At 37.2% G+C, this 20,087-nt stretch overlaps 1 protein-coding gene across 3 annotated transcripts in view; it reads left to right on the forward strand.

Moving 5' to 3' along the window:
• Positions 1 to 20,087, forward strand: part of ESRRG (estrogen related receptor gamma) — a 519,140-nt gene that overhangs the window by 298,213 nt on the left and 200,840 nt on the right. The window contains exon 1 of one of the 3 annotated variants that reach the window (XM_072948734.1): positions 6,837 to 6,885. The exons of 1 other annotated variant lie outside the window; for it this stretch is intronic. Coding sequence is in view for 1 of the 2 variants with exons in the window: in XM_006203648.4 (XP_006203710.1) it covers positions 10,135 to 10,190 (56 nt within the window). In the remaining variant the exon portion in view is untranslated. Of the gene's footprint in view, positions 1 to 6,836; positions 6,886 to 9,979; positions 10,191 to 20,087 lie in introns of those variants that run through there. One more of the 3 variants, XM_006203648.4, reaches the window with a different exon arrangement.

Below are 20,087 nucleotides of genomic sequence, written 5' to 3' on the forward strand. Positions count from 1 at the left end.
AAGCACTGACAGAGAAGGGAAAGTGTGGCTTCAGCTTTCCCTTTTGTACTGTAAATTCTTACTAGTATTGTATGTGTTTATCCCAGGAAACTGACACAGGGCCTGGTACAGATCAGGCATCCAAAAGGCAAGTGTTTCCTCAGTTAGAAAGGAAAAATATAATTGGTAGGAGCAGCTTTTTTGGGTTTTTTTTGTTTTTTTGTTTTTTTGTTTACATTTTTTAAATTGAAGTATAGTCAGTTATAGTGTGTCAGTTTCTGATGTACAGCATAATGTCCCAGTCATGCACATATATACATATATTTGTTTTTAGATTCTTTTTCATTAAAGGTCATTATAAGAAATTGAATATAATTTCCTGTGCTATACAGAAGAAATTTGTTTTTCATCTATTTTTAAATATAGTGGTTAACCTTTGTAAATCTCAAACTCCCAAATTTATCCCTTCCCACCCCCTTTCCCCCAGTAACCATAAAATTGTTTACTATGTGTGCAAGTCTGATTCTGTTTTGTAGAAGAGTTCATTAGTGTCCTCTTTTTTCTTTTTAGATTCCACATATGAGTGATATCATATGATATCTTTCTTTCTCTTTCTGGCTTCACTTAGAATAACAATCTCCAGGTCAGTCCATGTTGCTGCAAATGACATTATTTTATTCTTTTTTTTTTTTATCACGGAGTAGTATTCCATTGTATAAATACACCACAACTTCTTTATCCAGTCATCTGTCGGTAGCAGAAACTTTATTCCACTTTCCTAAAACAAAACCATGTGTTGGTGGGCAAAAATACATACTGGTAAGTGCTTTTCTGTACTTCCTGTGTGTCTTTTTTAAGAAGATGCAACAAGATTTATGGGAAACAGCTTGAGATTAGAAGCACAAGAGGTGTAGAAATTAAAAAACACGAAATTCAGGTCCTGACTTTGCAACCTCAAAACCAAATGTCTTTGAGCCCTCAAATACATTCTTCAGACCTCAGTTTTGTCCTCTATCAAATGGAGATAATAATAATATAGTTTCCCCCTGCCTCACAGGGTTGCTGTGAGGAACAGAAGATATGTGTGTGAGACAGCTTTTGCTAATGTTAAATTATAACAAAAAATTAGATATTCTACCTATTATGGTTAATTTTTTTTTTCTAAACAGCTAAACTTTTCTTCCTGGCTATATTTTAAAACTGTAAAGATTGAAAAATAGTCTTCCTTTCTTAACATTTTTCTTCTTTATTTGGGGTTCCAATGTATTAAAGGGTGAATTAATCTGAGTCTTTTCTCATGAATGAAAATTGTCTTTGACTTATTCAGTTATTTAGTTTGTTTAATTTAGTTAATTCAAGTGGTAACTGAACTCTAGAAAAAATGGGGTCTTTAATTATGTTACTTGCTTTTCCATAACACAAAGGTGGATTGGCCAAAGCTTGTGATGGAAATAACCGTGCACTTAGGGACAACCTACAGGTGAGGTAAGAACCCCACAGGGTATTAGCGTGAGTGTTGTCCTGCGGTCCCCCTCCCCATCACCTCGCATTATTGTCATCTGCCAGGAGACGGGATGGGAATTCTTTGTCTCACTCTCTTTTGTTTCCAAAGTGTGGTTTTCTAGAAAAAAAAATTTGGCTCTCCCTGATATGGTGGGAAGCTGTGTTCTCTCTTGCTTTTGGAATGAAACCACCAAACAGAACACACAGGACTGGGTGAAAGAATTACAGGCAGTAAAGAAAGGTAGAAAGTGGCCTCAAGGCAAAAATCTTTGTCTTTGTCTGCTGATTAATTAATTCCCTTCTTCCTATGCCATAAGAAGAGAAGTCTACCACCTTCTGAAAGTATTCAGGGTTCAGTGTGGCTCCAGCGTGATGCCGCCTAGAAGGAAAAGAGGTGTGGACATTCTTCATGGGATTCTTGTCAACATTTAACCAAGGATACCCTAGAATCCTTAATATCGAAATTTAAGCATACAGGGGCTGGTTTTGAATGCTTTTATTTAAAAAAAAAGTATTTTTTTTCAGGACATATCTGGGATATCACGATTTTTAAAAGCACTGCTGTCAGGAAAAATGAGAAAAATGTTTCCATGCTACCCGAGTGATGGTCAGGGTTTTGGATACTAATATGGCAGCCTTGTTTGCTTGCTTGCTTTTGTTTTAATAATAAATATGGTTTTTCATTATCTAATATTTAATCACTATGAATATTTGAAAAACAGAAAAATAGAAAGATGAGGAAGAAAGTGATCATGCCGACTTGCCTCTTCTTACTTAATTCTCTTAAGAATAAGTGGTGGGAACGCTAGAGAATCTTCACAGAGCAGGCTGTGGCCTCTCACTCTTTCTTCCCTTTTGTCTTTTTCTACCAGCCTCCCCCTCTCCATTTACTTTCTTTTTTTTTTTAAATCACTTTGTCTTTCACATTTTCCCCATGTTACTCTAATACTCCAACTGAATAAAGACACACAAGAAGGACAGAAAAGCATTTGTCGCATGCATTTTTGCCTCCCAGTCTTTACACTGGGCAGCCCCCTTTAAATGGAAGAATAATAAACTAATAACATTTGTCATTCATTCGTTCATTCATTCATCCAAAACCTATTCCTTGTGTTGTGGTGAGATCGACTGCGATATTTACCGAGTTCCATCACTGGCCCCGAGGACACCGTCAGACCTGGCACTGTTCCACTGATGACAGTTTGACAAGGGTTAGGGTGGGAAACAGAGTGGCCACGTAAGACCAACTGGATCCCTAAAAGAAACGAGAGTCAAATGTTCTTTAAAAGGACAACTAATTACCTGGGGAGAAGAAAGAGAATTCATCTCTACTAATTCAACCCCACTTCTTTTTTTAATATGTGACCTTTCTATCTTTCTAAGCCTTTGGAGAAAGTAGAGGACATTCTGGCACAAATACACTTGGGTATTTATCTCTTGGGATCAGATGTTCCCTGGCTCTTACCTGGGACCTCTGTCCTTAGAGGGCTCAGATCTCAGCTGGAGTTCTAGGCACTGGTATACAGTCAACAATTGTGAGGTTGACATTAGTTGCTTGTTACCATGTAAGCACTGGAAAGGGGAGAAATGTAATCGTTTCCAATAGGAGCTTTTCTCCTACCCAGGTGTGTAACTTGGGTTAAGGCTCTTAACCACTCTGAGCCTTACTTTCCTCACCTGTAAGGTAACCAGGTTGGACTAGTAATCCCCATGGCCTTCCCCAGCCTGTAATTCCCCGTGGCCCAAACTTTCTGTTTCACCATAGATTCATGGCCATTCAGTGTAACAAGAGCAAAGCCTTGTGAAGAAATCGAGTTCTTGGGGTATCTGACCGGAGGAGCTCCTGGGTGAGTGAGCCTGTGCTCGGGATGGTAATAAAATCAGCAGCACTGTTGACAGAGCGGCTAGCGCAGCGGGATGTGGAAGGGGTGTCTTGAGGAAGAGAAAAGGAACAGGAGCAATTTCTCTCTGCCCTTCTTTCTGGTGAACAATAACCAGTGAACGCTTTGGAGAGCCAGCAGAATCACTTAACTTTCCCAAGTCCGTCTTCCTTATGCTCAGGCACAAAGCGTGATGGTAGCTTTAAGGGGGGGTTGGGGGCAACCCTTATTTTTCCTGCTCATTACATGGGAACAGTATCTATGTGGCAGCATTATTGCAAGCAGTGCCTATCATCTGACGGTGGAAGTCCTCGATAGTCTCACTGGGGGAGTATTTGCACTTCACTTTTTGTTTCTATGTTAAGTACCTTGAACTAGCCAAAGATGAAGGCCAAATGAATTGTCAGTGTCTTTCTCTTATATCTCCTGTTTCATTTAGTGAGATTTAAAAATAGGGGAGTTCAGGATTTGTAGATACTGTTATATATAAAATAGATAAACAATAAGGACCTACTGAATAGCACAGGGAACTATACTCAATACCTTGTCATGACCTATAATGAAAAAAATATGAAAAGGAATATATATATATAAATGAATCGCCATGCTATACACTAGAAATTAACACATTGTAAATCAATTATGCTTCAATGATAATAATTAATAATAATGATAATAATATAACTAACATGTATGGAGGGCTCACTGTGTGTAGGATGACAGCAGAATGTAGTATCTAAACTGAGGCACTTTTGAGAGTGTAAGGACTGAGTACCATAAATTATTAGGCTGGGAAAATTGGCATCAGCCAGAATGTTCTTGGCCCACCTGTTTACATGGCCCCCCAACTAGGACCAGATACTGTGCCAAACTGGTTTAACTTGTTTAATCCCCATAACAACTTTACAAAGCTGCTATTATTGTTCTTGCCATTTACTAGCTGAGGGGACTGAGATTTAGGTGGGTGATGCGACCCTAATTCCAAAGCCTCAGCCCTCATAACTGGAATCTGAACCCCAGGCGTGACTCCAGAATAGCCTGCCATTACCACCAAGCTCTAGGCTTTCTACCGTCACCTGACTTCTGCAGGCATGACACACACATCTGCCGTAATTAATTTGCCTCGGTTAGGGGAAGCAGATTTTTATCAAGATGTATTCAGTTATGACAAGGAACCTTAGTATGTCAGAGAGTTCTAAGATCAAAAAAAGCATAATCATTTCTTGAAGCCTGTTTATATGGACACCAGATGCCAAATAGCTCACTTTTTTTTTTTTAATTGCTGGTCCTTTGAAAATTTGAACAAAAAGTTTCATAGAAGCAATAGGAAAAGAGAACTTTCAAATAATGTTGATGTTCATATACATCCGGAAAAAATATACTTCTGTGTTTTTTTTGATATGTCATGGACATACAGTTTTTTAGCTTCAAATATACTATAGGTTGAATGGTGTGGATAAGATAGATAATTTGATCCCTCTGCTGGTATCAAAGCAAGTATTGCTTCCTGGGAAATCTGTCATATTTGTTCCACTCCCGCTCCTGCTCCGTCCCCACTCCTCCCCCCGCTTTCCTCCCCGAGTTAAGCTACCCTTTATTTTGGACAACACTATCACACACATGATTGAGTCAACAATTTATGGCTTTTAAAAATAGGGATTTTGTCCTCTCTTAGGTTTATTGTTTATCGTAATCATCTTTCAAGTGAAAAGGCTAATTTACTCTTTCTATAGGAATATTTTAAGCTTGATTATCATAATATTACAGCTGCCTGAAAAGGTCTAAAACGGGACATTGACCTTGAATGTTTTCTGCACTTAGCTCATGGTGCTTAACATTCAGGAAAGACTATCACTGCAACTCATTTATTAACGTATAATCTCAAAATGTTAACTATTGCTCTGTAAATACATGTCATGCAGATTATAGAAAGCTGGTAGGATACTAGAAAAAATGCATTTGGTATTTTACCAGGGTAAGGATGTTGGAAATACAACATAACTAAAGTCAGTTTTCCCACTGGAGCTACTGTAGTTTATAATTTAATTTTTACTGACACTCTACCATGTATGTTATTAGCTTGACAAAATGAAAGTGAAGTAATCCTGAATTAATTAAACAGAAATCAAATTGCCTCTATTAGCTTCTCCGTCTTCCTTTGATTCTTTCCCTGCCCGCCCCCCCCCCCCCACCACCACTTTCACAAACACCAGGGAAAGAGTTTGGTGTGTTACAGAGTGACGTAATCGCTCCCCAGGGAAATGGGCTTTTTTTTTTTTTACATGGACTCAGTAATTTGGGGATGGGATGGATTTATAGGACGAGAGGTTTGTCACAAGGAAAGGTTTTTATTAGTGCTTCTGTGGAAGCGATCACTTTCAGTAGAAATGATTGCTTCTTGCCAATCGAGACAATAATTTAAATATCAAAGCCTGTGCCCTAGAAATGAAAGGCAAGAGAAAATGAGGTTTGATGAATTGATAGAGGTTTGGTGGTGATACAGAGTAGTCATACCGACTTTGAAAGAAATCTTCGTGTTCTCAGTGGGAAAGGTGTGTTCTTAAGCAGGTTTACAGCATAAAAGAAACCCCAAAGCCCAGGAGAGGAAAACTAGGGACAGACAGGTGAGGTGATCTGCGCAAAGGCACACAGCGTATGAGGGGGCAGAGAGGAACTGGGAGACTAGACCTTCTGCTTGTTCTCCGAGGTTCTTCTTCCAGGGGTGTTCCTTGTGGGTTTGCTTTTGGAGTTGAAGACAGTAGTTTGTAACAGTCTTGGTCTGCCTTTTGTAGTGTGGTATACTATACGACACAGTGTATCACAGACAGCAGGTAAGATGGTTCCCAAACTTAAGAAGCTTTTCAAAGGTTTTATGGTCTTGAGGAAAGATCTGCAAAAATAGATTACAAAGCAATTTGAAAATCTAAATTTGTGATGCCTTGTTTAGTTTAAAATATTTAAGGAATGGCAAATGTGTGATATAAAATCAAAATTTGCTGCAGAGATAGTGTGGCAACTATAAACACTTTGATACAGGTAAGTCCTGTTAATTTTCAGAAAGGAAGGTGGGAACAAAAAATAGTGATTAACGTGCAATAAGAGCAGGACTCAATACTTCTCATCCCCTTCTAATGGCACTAGAATTCATTGTTAGAATGTTTCAGGAAATGATTCTGACTCACATATCAAATGCAGTAACTGGTCTGGTTTAGACAGCAGCAATCTACCTTCTGTTTTCACTTGAGTTTTGTTTGTTGCCATTTTGTTCTTTCAAATGGAAATGAAACATATTTTCTGCTTGGTGTCTGTGCTTTCCTTGGGGCCTGAGAATGAAGTTGTTTGGCTGTTAAACTGCATTGTTTAAAGAAGAAGAGATTGAATCTATGCGTGGACCCAGGGTCTGATGCCTAATAGACTGATACCTTACTTGTTAATATTCTTTGCGAAACAATCCTTTTGTTTTGTTCCATTTATCCTGCTTTGGGTAGACTCCTTGTGGCAAGACTGTGAAGTGTATAGGCTGGTGAGCAATATATGTTTGTTCTAGGCTGTTCATCTATTTGTTTCATTGTCTCCCCTGCCCCTCGCACATCCTCCTAGCTGAGATTCTTAAAAGGCTTGTGCTCAACGTTGCACATAGTGTGTTTATTTCCTTTGATTAGCCACTCGTTTTTCCTTCAAGGTGAAAAACCTCTGTGACTAGGGAAGATTCTTGAGATGACTAAGCTGTGTGTTTATAAAATATTCTGGAAGCTGTCTCGCAAGTTTAGCGCAGTAGATGTTATTTTAAATTTTAAATTGGTAAAACCTGATTCAAGACAGTATGTGTAATCTTAGGTCCTTGACTTGTAGAGGTGACACATTGATCCTAAGGGAAAACAAACCAGCTCGTCCAACCTAGTGCACTTCTGGTCATTCAGAAAGCAGCTAGCTCAATAGACACTGCACCTTGCATAGATGAAATATGGTTAGTAAAAGATCAGTGGGGACTACACCGTGCGTGTTTGCACATGGATCTCTGCAAGCACAGAAAAAAGACTTACATGTGAATAAGAGTCTAAATATGTTTAAAAATATATACCAATGAAATCAAATGGCTCATCAGCGGTCAAGTAAGTACCCTACGAGAAATAAGAAAATTCTGGGAAATAAAAGCTAACTCTCATGAAACCTGGTGACTTAAGGTCCATTGGTAAATAATTGACTACAAATCTTGTCTTTAAAAAGCCATTTCAAAGGAGTAATAGACAGGCTCTGTCACAGCATGATAATGCAAAGAAACTGAATACAGTACGGTATTCTGCACAGGTGCGAGATCTGAGCGTGCTGAGTGCATTAAGATGCATTGAGTACATTAAATAATTTTTATTTTTTTAAGTGTCCCTGGACAAAATAAGAAGGAAACTTTTTTTTTATCTCTTTTTAAAAATGTGTAAAACTGGATCTATTAATTACTCTGAGAATTTTAGTGTATTCACAAATCAGGATAGGAATCTTTGAACCAAAGATATTTTTCTGTCTTTCTAATGCAGCATTAGTTTCCATATTGCTTTTATTGTGTTTTAGAAAAATCATGTCTCTTTTTCAAATGCTTTTATATTCATTTTTTTAAATTATAAAATGATTGCATGTCTCATTTCGAGTGAATAGACACATCTTTTTTTTTTTTCCGAGTGTCTGCAGAATGCTTGGATTTTCTACATCTCAGAGCGCTTTTAATTCACTGCTCACAACCAAATTTACATCTTAATTGCAGAGTTCACATTTAACAATATAGACAGCATAATGCTACTGGTAATTAAGCTTTTACTACCTGCTTTTATACAGTATTCTTAGGCACAGTTTTTTTTTGCTGTGTGAGTTCTCAACTAGAAACTTGTATGCATTTAGACCACAAATAAAAGGAATCAGGCCCATATCTTAAATCTGGCTAAATACAGGGCAGGCAAATTGCTTTCTTCTGTGGGGGGACCAAATCATGTCTGTCATTTTTCTATTCTGAATTTTAATGTGGCTGTTCTATTTTAGTGTTTTGTTTTTTAAAGACCTAGAAAATTTGAGAGGGTGGAGAGAAAGAGTTGAGTTCTGATTTAGTGAATTTAACACACACCAGGTATCTGAACTAATTTATTTTGATCTCAAAGATCATACTATTTATAACATGCAGGACTTAAGAGGTAAAAGCCCTGCAACTGAATTCTATCACAATTGTGGGGTTTCCACTCTCCATAAAGTAGCAGTTATCTCTTCGCCATAAATAGCTGGCAGCTATTCTAACGTACATTTGCTCATATAAAAAAATCCTGTATTTAAAAATAGGACTTAAGAAAACTCTTTGTTATATGGAAACTAAAAACACACTTATAGTCTATTGGAAAAAAACACCCTTCTCTTTTTATATTCTCTTTTCTTTAAAAAGCACTTCTGTTTGAACCTAGTCCTTTCAACGACCAGACTGTGTGACGATTTACAAAATGTTTCTGAGTTAATTTTTTTTTAAAAAAGCATTCAGGGTGTGTTACGTGTGAAGACAAATACAAAAACTGCATTTGATTTTCAAGCTGATGTTTTGGGTTTAAAATCATATGTATAATTATAAATGTCTCCCAGTTTATAAGCTTGTACTGAAATAAGTATGTGATTAAGAACACTTTTAGGGTACTGGTGGGTAACGCTCTCCCAACAAACAAATGTAGTCTTTATTTTGTGAAAATGCCCTGAGACGGTTTCCCTGTAGTAGTTCCCCTCCAGCCCTCAGTCTCTCACCCCTGAAACAGGAGGAGCCAATTTGTTCTGCACTTGTTTACGTTTGTTTTCAAAAGCTATGCATCCTATATCTATAGGCAGAGAGGCAATAGCAGGTAAAGAATTTATTTACACCCAGAATTTATTTACATAGGCATTCTCTCAAATCGCACTGATGCACTATTTCCTCTTCTGTAGTTGCGTAAAACTGCGTTCCACCTCAGACATGACGATCCCAGTTCACATGCCCGAACAATTTAGAAGCAAGTCTTTGATTTTTTTTTTTTTTTTGAATGCCCAGTAGAGAGCAGGAAAACAGGCAACGACACGGTGACGGACAAATGAGAAAGTCCAGCCCTAAATAAGGAGCCCCGAGTGCAATAAAACACAGACAACGGCAGGACAAACTTAATTCTCTACCTTCCGCAGAATCCTTTCCCCAAATTAACTGAGAGTCTGCGTGTGAGTTCTTCTGTTCAAGGCAACAGAGATCTTAGGTCAGAAACCCAAGCCGGATTCCCTCCAGTGCTTAGAGAGTTAAGTTAGTTAGGTTTCTTTTCTAGCTTCCCAGAGGGAGGGGAAAAAAAGAAAAGAAAGAAAGAAAGAGAAAGGAAAAGAAAGGCAAGGCAAAGCCCGGGGTCCGGCGGCAGCGTCCGCAGCCCGCGCCCCCGCCGCCCTGCCCTCTCCGCGCCGTTTGCAGCCCCCGCGGCTCCTCCGCACCCTTCCTACCTGCCTGGCTCCGCAGCTCCTCGCAGCCTCCCGTCGCCTCCCTCCTGATTGGGCAGAGGCCCCCCAATCGGCTGCGCGCCTGGGCCGGTGGGACTGCATATGTTAAGCTCTACTTCATATTAATAAGCTCCAATCGGGGCTTTAAGTCCTTGATTAGGAGAGTGTGAGAGCTTTGGTCCCAACTGGCTGTGCCCATAGGCTTGTCACTAGGAGAACATTTGTGTTAATTGCACTGTGCTCTGTCAAGGAAACTTTGATTTATAGCAAGGGGTGCACAAATAATGGTTGCCGGTCGCACATGGATTCGGTAGAACTTTGCCTTCCTGAATCTTTTTCCCTGCACTACGAGGAAGAGTAGGTACCTCTTTTTTTTTTTCCTTTCCTTTTTAAACTCGTCGTGGGGGTGCGTGTGTGGGGGTGGCCAGAATGGATCTTTGCGCCCTGATTCAGGTAATGCCCTGGGTGTTTTGCGCGCACGAGTGCTTGTTTGTGTCTGTCTTGTGCCTTTTGTGTTGAGGGTGATCTCCTAATTCAGTAAGTCGCGAATTGTTCTCTGGCTACAATGTTACCTTTGAGGCAAAGCTCAGTGACTGTCAGTAAAACAGCTGTGTGACAGTCACTTCTTATTCAGGTGCTAAGAATAGGCACTTGGCACAAATGCTTAGTGAACTGTTAAAATGCATCTTTTACTAGGACCCATTTTCCCAAGGAAAGATGTTTTAAAATACAATATTCAAAATGATTTATACTATTGAGTGCCTCTTATGTATTTGCCGTTTGACAGATATTTTCAGCTCCCTGTCATTTCTTACGGTGCAGAGTTAGAGGCAAAATTGCACATTTACTAATTCTCCTTCAGAGAACAATTTAAAAACTAGCCCTGTGCAATTCGGGGCTGGAATAACGTTATTTGCATGGTTCGCATTAAGTCAGCACTTAACTGACAAATCAGTCCATTAAGTAACATGAGATTTTCACACATTATAAATATTTAAGGGGAGGGAAAAACTAAAGAAGAACCAGTAGTGACTTTTTAAATTTCCCCTTGACTAGACAATGCTGAGATTGTGGATTTGTTTCACGTATCAGGTCCAGAAAATGCAGAAAAGTACTTTGGTTCTTAGATGCAGTTTAATTCGTATTTATAAATAATCTTTCTGCACAGGAAGATATATACATTTGGGTTACCAAAGCTTAGGGACAAATGAGGAGAGGATAAAAGAGTAAATTAGGCATTCTTGTGTAAATGAGTCAGTCTTAAACTTAATTTCAGTCCCCTGTTAAGATAAAATATTAGTAGATCACAGGAGCTGTCACTGGTTCCTCTTTCTGTTGAGTCAGTTAAATTGCTGTGCTTTCTTTCACATTACGGTAATACCAACTGCTATAATTCTGAAAAGAGTGCTCTTGGCAAACATTTCTCTCTATAGATGGTGAAGAAAATATAAAACTCTAGAGAAGAGGAGGTAGTGCATTATAGGTAGATGTCCACTAGCTGTCCTTAGTGACTGCGTATCGCATGGCTTTGTAATTAAGCAAGAGATGACAAGTGACTTGCAGTCTCAGGGGCTCCTCGTGTGTGTGCGCGAGTGTGTGCGCGCGTGTACATATGCATGCTTGCACGTACACACTCACATACACACTCGCACCAGCATATTAGCTGAGGGATGGACGTAGGAGGGACTGAAAGGTGAGAAGGCTGTGCTTGCGTCAGTTTAAAACACTCCAAGGAAGAAACACCCTTAAATTCTGTGAAAATAAAAATGAAAAATAAAACAAAGGTGGGACGGCCCACCCAAGTGCAGTTGAAAGGTTAGCGCACCTGAGGCTGGAGAACTGGAGAGTTTAAAATGTCTTCACATCAGGAAGGATGCATTATCCAAGCTCACCCAGATTCTGAACTTTCTCTCATTGATAGATAAACAAAACAAACTTTAAAAATCTCCCCTCCACCCCGGGCTTCTTTGCAGTTTCCTTGAATTTAACTTCTTATAGCTAATTTGAATAATTAGTTTAGATAAGCCTCTTAAAGCAGATGCATTTAAATGAAATCAGGGCACATGTCCTTTTGGCTTGGGCGCAAGATTCAAACTAGCTTTCTTTTTTTGGGCTCCATTAAAAGTCATCTTTAAAAAATACAGATTTATTGTCTGGATGCAGTTCTGATGGTTACGTGGTTCACTGGACAGACAGAAAGATCTAATGCTTAGCAACGCATCTGCCTCTCTGTCTCAATTAATAAACCACAGAATTTATACATGCTATTAATATTCATAGTAATTGTGCTGGGTTAAACCCCATCACGTGTGTGTATACATAGAAATGAAACCAGAGTTATGCAGTTTCGCCGGAAAAGATTGGACAGTTTCTACTTCGGAGGCTGTTAAAAAGATTCATACAATTTATTGACCACCATTAGGAGAGCCTAAGATGTTAACCTCTAACTATGTATTTTTTTATTTTAGGAAATGTGCCAGCACATTAAAGAACATAATACTTGAAAGCTTGTTTCACATTTAATAGCAGTAATAACTGATAGCATAAATAGATGAAAATAATATATCTGCTCATTTTGACATATGTGTCAGTCTGATCATTCTAAATGAGTGTGTTCATCACATGATTCCCTTTCAACCTCTGATTAAAATGTAACATTGACTACAGGATTATAGAGCGGACTTAATTTTACTGACTGTTTTAACAGTTGTCACAGCTGTTGGAAGAAGGAAAGGCAATTGAAACACTCCAAAACAGGCAAGGCAAAGAGGGAACAGTTTAGTAAATTTCAGCCTGATCATTGAAATCCAGGCGTCGAAAATTAAACAGATTTGTGTTTTAAGATTCCCTGTTTGGAGCTATGCAAGTTTTATTTTGTGAGATCTACTCTTTCTCTTTAAGGGTTTGATTTTTTTTTCCCTCTGCCTCCTCTCTCCTTGTTAAAAGCTAAAGTAAGTTGAAATACAACTATCCAAAAGTAATCCTATCATGTCAAAATGTAAGGACTGAAAAATAGGCAGGAAGGAAAAATGTATACAGTAACAGCAACAGAAAGCCTAAATCAGAGTAGATGCAATTCTTTTAAAAAAGATGGGGGCTTGCCTGAGTCCTCTGAGATGTGATATTATTTGAGAACTACGAACAGACACTTAAAGTTCATTTTCCTAAGAAAGAATACTTAAACTCCAGACTTGGAGCTCATATTACTTTTCTTCCTATTTCTTCCCTGTAAATCTGTTGCAAACACCTGCAGACTTAAAGGTAGGGGCTTTTGGATGATTTCTTTGTAAACTGCTGAAAGTGACAACCAGCTGTACTTAGGGGTAAGTGCTCCTAAGCTGTAGAGCCCGGTAACCTTGCCCATTCACGTCACTACAGAGAACAGATCAATTCTATTTCTCTAAAAATTAAATAACCACTGTATATATCCCAAACTGTATATGGTCTAAGTAGCCAGGCAGTGTGTATTATGTAACATTATGATTTTTCTTCTGGGAGTAAGCAAAAAAGTGTTCTGAGTTAATGGAATCAATGTGGAATGGGAGTGGTGAGTAAGTAACTGGGCACCCGGTGCTTCACTAGCCCTTTGTGTCAGTGTATTTATGTATTACCCTATACACATTGGGTGGTAAGTTTAGAAATCCTCTTTTTACAGAAAGGGCTGGAAAACAGCTTCCCATTTCCTGGACAGAGGCAAGGGTGATGGTGTTGGCTGGTCCTTACAGGGATGGTTTCTCATCTTAATGTGTTTATGGCACTGCAGCTTTATTTACTGAGCCTAGTGTCTTGCAGCGGTAATTAACCCATGTTATTAGCAAAGCCCTTGTGGATATCCATTAATTCTCTTGCATGGATGATCATTTTTCCAGTGTTTTTCCCCCAATAAGGTATCATTGTTCTTTTTTTTTTTTATTCTAAATTGACGGCTTTTGATATATTTCTTTGATTTAATCTGACCTGTGATATATATTGGCCATCTTATAAAGGATGGTATTGTAATTCAGCTTTAAAAATTGCTAATTGAATCCAGGGGGGTAGGAAATGGTGGTTATTCTTTTTAAAGTAAAAAAGAAAATAAATTAAAGGCTTAAAAAGAAAATAATGCAGGAAATTAGTTTTAACTCCAAATTTTCCAGGTCTTAGAATTTATGTTCTTTTGTGTCTTTGAGGTCTTTTAGTCAGATTTTTACTGAGTTAATAATACTTTAGGCTTTTTTTTTTTTTGTAAAATATTGAGCCCGCAAAAAAATACTTGTGCTTCCTGTGCTGAAAAAAGATAAGGACCATCTCATTAGCCGGGCCATACTTTTGCAATTAATTTTAGGTACATGGTGCTATTCATCAAAGAGGGCAGGTAACTTCTCTGAGTCTGTTTAACAATACTTTCACAATACCTCACTCCTGCAAGAACTACAGACAAAGAAGAGGCCGTTCTTTTGGAAGGTAGGCATAATGCCCAATCTCAAGTCCATATCACTTGTGAAAAATTCCTCAACATTTGTTTCAGCCTAGTGACTATACAAAATATTTCTTTGTTTTACTTCTAAAGTGCTGCTCGGCACTGAATGTTTTGCTTATATTATTTCATAAAATAAATTAAAATCTGTGCTTATGGTTGATACTTTGCCATACAAGTGGCAGCTGATAGCAGTGATTTCTATTACACCAATTAATATCAAATAAACTTTTGAGAATCACCTCTCAAGCGTTTAGAAATAAGGGGAAGGCATTGGGTATCTCGATGGAACCTTAAATTCATTGCAGCAGATAAGCTTTGCTCTGAATTTTGCTTCATAGAAAATTCAGAGAAGAGAGAAACAATACAATGTTGATCTGTTATAAGTGCATATGAGCTCCGGCCGCAGCCAGCTCTCTGGAGAAAATCTTTGATTACACTGGCCCCTGTTTGTTCAGTTTTTATCTCTTTTACATCCTCTGGCCTTGTATTAAATTGTCATTGTCCTAAAGCACATGAGATAGAAATGAATTACTGTTTTCTATATTCTCTGACAGTGAAATATTTAGGTTCTCTTTCTCCAATCATACTTATGTGTGTATTTGATAGTCCAGGGATGACACCAACATCCCTGCCGCTCGACATTCTTTCTTACTGCATTTTGTATGTTTTTCTGTTGATGATTATTCTCACAGCTGTGTGTATATGGATGCCCATGGTCTGTACCATTATAAATAAGTAGCTACACATATGATACTTTAAAATCCAAAGCAGTCAATAGAATAGACCACACACACGTGTGTGTGTTTGTGTGCATGTATGGTATGCATGTGAAATACGGGGAGAGGTGTATATGCAGAATATAGGTATGCTACTGAGAGTTTTCATGTATGTTTATGTAATAAAGTGGGTCTCAAATATTTTTCTAATCAGTTAGTTGCCAGTTAAATTTACCAGGCATAATTTTAACCTGGAATTAGTATTTCAGGTATTTACCAAGTCTGATTTTAAACTAAATTGATTTAACCACTATATAAAAGACAGGTAACAGGTAACCTAGCACATTAATTTGTTTCTGATTTTATAAATTTTGAATTATTATCATGTTAAAATTCAGTATCTAGTAATCATAAATAACTTGTAAAATAGGAAATAAGCCACTAATATTAAATGCATAATTTAATGGTTTGGGCTCATATCCAAGAAATAGCTTTGAATTAGCTCTTGGCTACATTGTTTTCTTATACAATTGGGCCTGACAAATATATCTTAATGTAGATATGATAGCTTTTAATTAAATGCAAAATATGAATTTCATTTATCTGTACTACATAAATATGTCATTTTCTTTTTTTTTGCTAAAAGCAAATATAGAAAATTAATAAGTATTCTATCCATATAAAATGTATCAATTGATTTCTGAATTTTTGAATTTTATTCTAGGAGGTAAATTTAAAGGTCTGTGATTTTGCTTAGTAAATCTGAATGAATGTTGAGAGTAAACACTTATCCAAATGCTCTTTCTTTTCAAATTCTTACTCCAATTCATATTTTGTTTAAATTCCTTGATTCATTTCCTACCTTGATTTGTTTGTATAATGATTAAACAAATATAATGTTTCTTGTTAAAAAAAAATCCTGCTGTTTCTTATGCCAATCCATCTGCCTGAAGTTAGCTGCTTTATTATCTGAGGGTGTTAAGGGACAGCCTTCTGCCTTTTGAAGGATTTACCTGGCATGTTATCCTGGTTTCAAATTCATTTTAGACTTAGTCTTCCAAGGTCTAGGTTCCTAGCTAATAAAAATAATTTCCATTTAGAAGTATAATAAACACATCTTTTCTCTCTACTTATTCTTTACAGAAGTGCCAGATGTTTCTTTTTCCCTGATTTGAACACTAGTTCTCAGTATTTTCTAAGTGTATTTTCTGATCAGTTATACAAAAGCATCAAATTGAGAAGATTTAGATTGTGTGTTGTGTATATGCCCCTACATGTACCCTCCCCCATTAATTTTTTAAAAAATATTTGTAAATGTTTGGAGGAAACTTGCTTTTTATGTTTTGATTTTTCAAATGGTATGCTATTATAAGTGATGGCTATGCATGTATATTTGGAAGATCACTCACTCAGTAAGGCAAAGCAGTTAATAGAAAAAGTACAGTTTTAAATAAATTGGCTTCTCACTGGCCAATTAAAGTCCATTTCAATATACGGCATAGATCTCTATGTGCATTTGAATGTAGATGTATAACATGCAACTCTAGCCATTAGAAATGCAGCCTGTGGCTATGTGGAATTCTTTCACACAATATAATAAAGGAAAACACACTGGCTTTTGGCATTTAAAATCTATTAAATAGTCATTTGAAGTGTTAAACTCATAGAGTACCCACCTAAGATCAGATTACATGGTAAAAAAAAAAGAACTTAAAAGTAAATTTCTATTTTAATTATCAAAGGCAAGTCTCTGTCACATGCATTCCACTGTGCCTTCTCATATGGCTTTGAGTGAAACAAAATTGCATATATACTTTTCATCACTTTGATTGGAAGTCCACATTATGGATAATGTGCTTTGGCAGCACTTACCTAGCCAAAGAAAACAAATTAATATCAGGCATACTGAGGGCTGTCAGGCATATCACAGACGTGTCAATTTAACTTTGCTTCCTCATACACCTCCACAAACAGTTGCTTAAGACGGTACTAAATAAAAGGGAAGCTACCAATAAATTCTCATATTGTATCAGAGACTGATGACAGTAGAAGTGTAATGAAACTCAGCTTTGTTTTACTTCTCTTGAAAACTATAGCTATGGGAATACAGAAAACCTAGATAATAATGAGTTTCATTTAAAAAAAAGAAGATATAACTGAAGCAAGTTCAAATCTTCCTACTATTGTGGAAGTATTAATGGGATTTTGTTTCTAAAAAAGTCTGAAGTAGCGAGCCTCAGTTGCTCTTATGTGTGTTGTATATAAAGACTTTAAGAAGTGGAGAATCAGACGGAGCATTCTCAGTCCTTTTTTTTTGTATTGAAATATAGTCAGTTTACAATGTTGTGTCAGTTTCTGTGTACAGCATAATGCTTCAGTCATTCATATACATACCTATGTTTGTTTTCATATTCTTTTTCATTATAGGTTACTATAAGATATTAAATATAGTTCCCTGTGCTATATAGTATAAAGAAATAAGCCAGAAAGAGAAAGAAAAATACCATATGATATCACTTATATGTGGAATCTAAAAAAAAAAGACACAATGAACTTATCAGTCCACTTTCAACAAGGGACTTTGTTTGTTGTACTTTGCATACATTTTTCTGAGAAAGAGAAAAAGAATCATGTGCTTTCTTTTTTATGGCTTATTCAATAGGCAAAAAAATTAAACTTAAAAAAGTAAATCAAGAACGTAGGCACCAAAATATCTTTGTACATGGTAATTCCTTTTTCATCTACTCTAGGAATATTTTACTCATTTGTAATAGCTTTTGAGAATTTAAACAAAGGACTCATTTGTAATAGCTTTTGAGAATTTAAACAAAGGACTCATTAAATAAATATGTTTACTTTCTTTTTAATCTAATATGAGTTAAAATGTTTGAAAAGGCATAGTTTTCAAGGCAGCTAATGTGTTGTAACATTTTATATTGATAAGAATTTATTTTTCTTTGAAAAGAATACCTAAAATTATGTTCAGAGTTAGCAAAATTAGCGAGTCATATGAAAAATTATAGAGACTGAGGGACTTAAGAGAAAAATTCAAATGTGAGGTTGTTCAATCAATTGCCCTTTGCCTTCCATAATTCCAAATTACTGTAGTGCTGTAACTTCTCCAAAAATGTAAGATGGCCATGTTAAATTGTATTCGTTTTTTTTTCCATGAGTGAAAGGATACTCAAACAATGCTTTCTTCATAGCCATTAACCTACTAAAACAGATGAGATATTTGGAAGAGGAATATTACACCCACAACCAAGCGTTCCTAGCCAAAGAAGGGGAAAGATAGAGATGATTGATGAGAATCATGTCTTTCTCTTAGGAGAAAGTAACTGTATACAGCTGATTCTGGATCCTTTGAAATGACAGAAGCATCCTTGTTATCCATAGACTTACATGAGACCCACCTCACCCGTCATGGGATCATGGTGTCACAGATGGAAAGGCAACCATCAGCTGAGCTGTGCTGAACTCCACACTTGGCTGATGCATCTTACTGCTCTCCCATCTAAGGAAAGGCTCATTCTGTTCTTGGAGTCTAGACAGAATCAGGAGTTGGGCTCAGGTGGGAGCATGTGGCTGCCTTTTCCTTTTCTCTCCTAGCCATTCAGCAAAGGGAGGTGAGGAACAAATGGACAATTTATGCACAGAAGCCCCAGCAGAGATTCTTTCCTGGGGTCAGGGATTTGTTACTCAGTTGTTCAAGATTTCATATTTCTCTTATGTTCTAGAAATATCACTGTTATCTTTCATGCTCCAAAGAACTATCCGGAAATGATTAGGTATGTCTCTCAATTCGTGTGAGCCATGAATTGGTTTAAGCATTTTTTTTTAACAGATGGAAAGGGAGAGCAGCTCATTTACTTACGTTCGTCTGGATGAGGATTCTTTTTTCATACCTTTATATGGAACTGCTCAGTTGGTTAAGTCTAAAGAATGAGAAAAATGATAAGGCTAAACACTCAAATTGTATTTTTGTATTTTTTTTATTTCCTTGTAGTGAACAAAACTTTAATATCTAGAGCATTTTTGAGGGTTTTAATGATTGGAAAATCTATCCTGAGAATGTGGTCACCATATGTGACAGCCTTGATTTCTATCTTGTCTTCAGTTTATGGGGTAAGTTCGGTGATATTGTCTATTGTCTTACTTTGCTTACAGTATAGAACTTCTCTGCCCCACACTGAGATAACCTGAAATGTGGGGGAAATGCCCGCTCAGTTCTTAAAAACTTTCCTGAATCCCCTCGATCCTAGCAGTAATTTCTTTGAAACTTTCTGTTTTTCTGTTCATCCATTTTGCTAAAGGATCATTTACTTTGGTAAAAGGTAAGTGCATGATGTCCAGCTCTATTTGCTTCCACAGTCCATTTTATGCCCCCCTCCCCACCCCCCGAATTCCAAAGAGATTGCTTTCAACTTTTCATATTTGTTTTTCTTTCGCCTCTGTTTGTCGTGCATTCTAGCTGAGCGCTTTTATAGTGTTTTCTTGATTGTTGTCAGTTTGGGGTACTTGCTGCTGACATTTTTGTTAAGTTAATGTCACCACAGAAAAACCTATGGCCGACTGGAATCTGGCGACAGTGCAGGGAAGATACAACTTATGTTTGATTGTGTGTAAATACAGTTAGTTAGTTGGGGGTTTATCAGATAGCTTGGCAGAAAGAGAGAGGAGCAGTACAAACTGTTTTCAGTAACTGTGCTGTTCATACACCTGATAAGATTGAGAGAGCTTTTCGAAAATGCTGATAGGCTTTGAATAAGAAAAGAATAATCACTTCCACTGGCACCAGCTTATCGGGAATGAGGTAAAATGCCAACACTTCTACATTAGCGAAAGTAAATGTTTTAGACACTCTGTGCCTTTTTTCATTCAAGTTAAGTGGTAGGAGTGCTTTTGAGTGTGTTGTAATGAATAGAAGGATTTATTACCTGGACTCAATTACAGGTGAATATGTTGATAAAGGAAACTTCAGCATCAACTGCAGCTTCTTTGATAAACAGGTGCATCTATGCGGTTCATTCTCTGGAGAAATTAAGTATTCCTTTTTCCACTCCAATTCTATTCAACATC

Source organism: Vicugna pacos, chromosome 23 (assembly GCF_048564905.1).
Source record: "Vicugna pacos chromosome 23, VicPac4, whole genome shotgun sequence".
Classification (NCBI taxonomy): Eukaryota; Metazoa; Chordata; class Mammalia; order Artiodactyla; family Camelidae; genus Vicugna; species Vicugna pacos.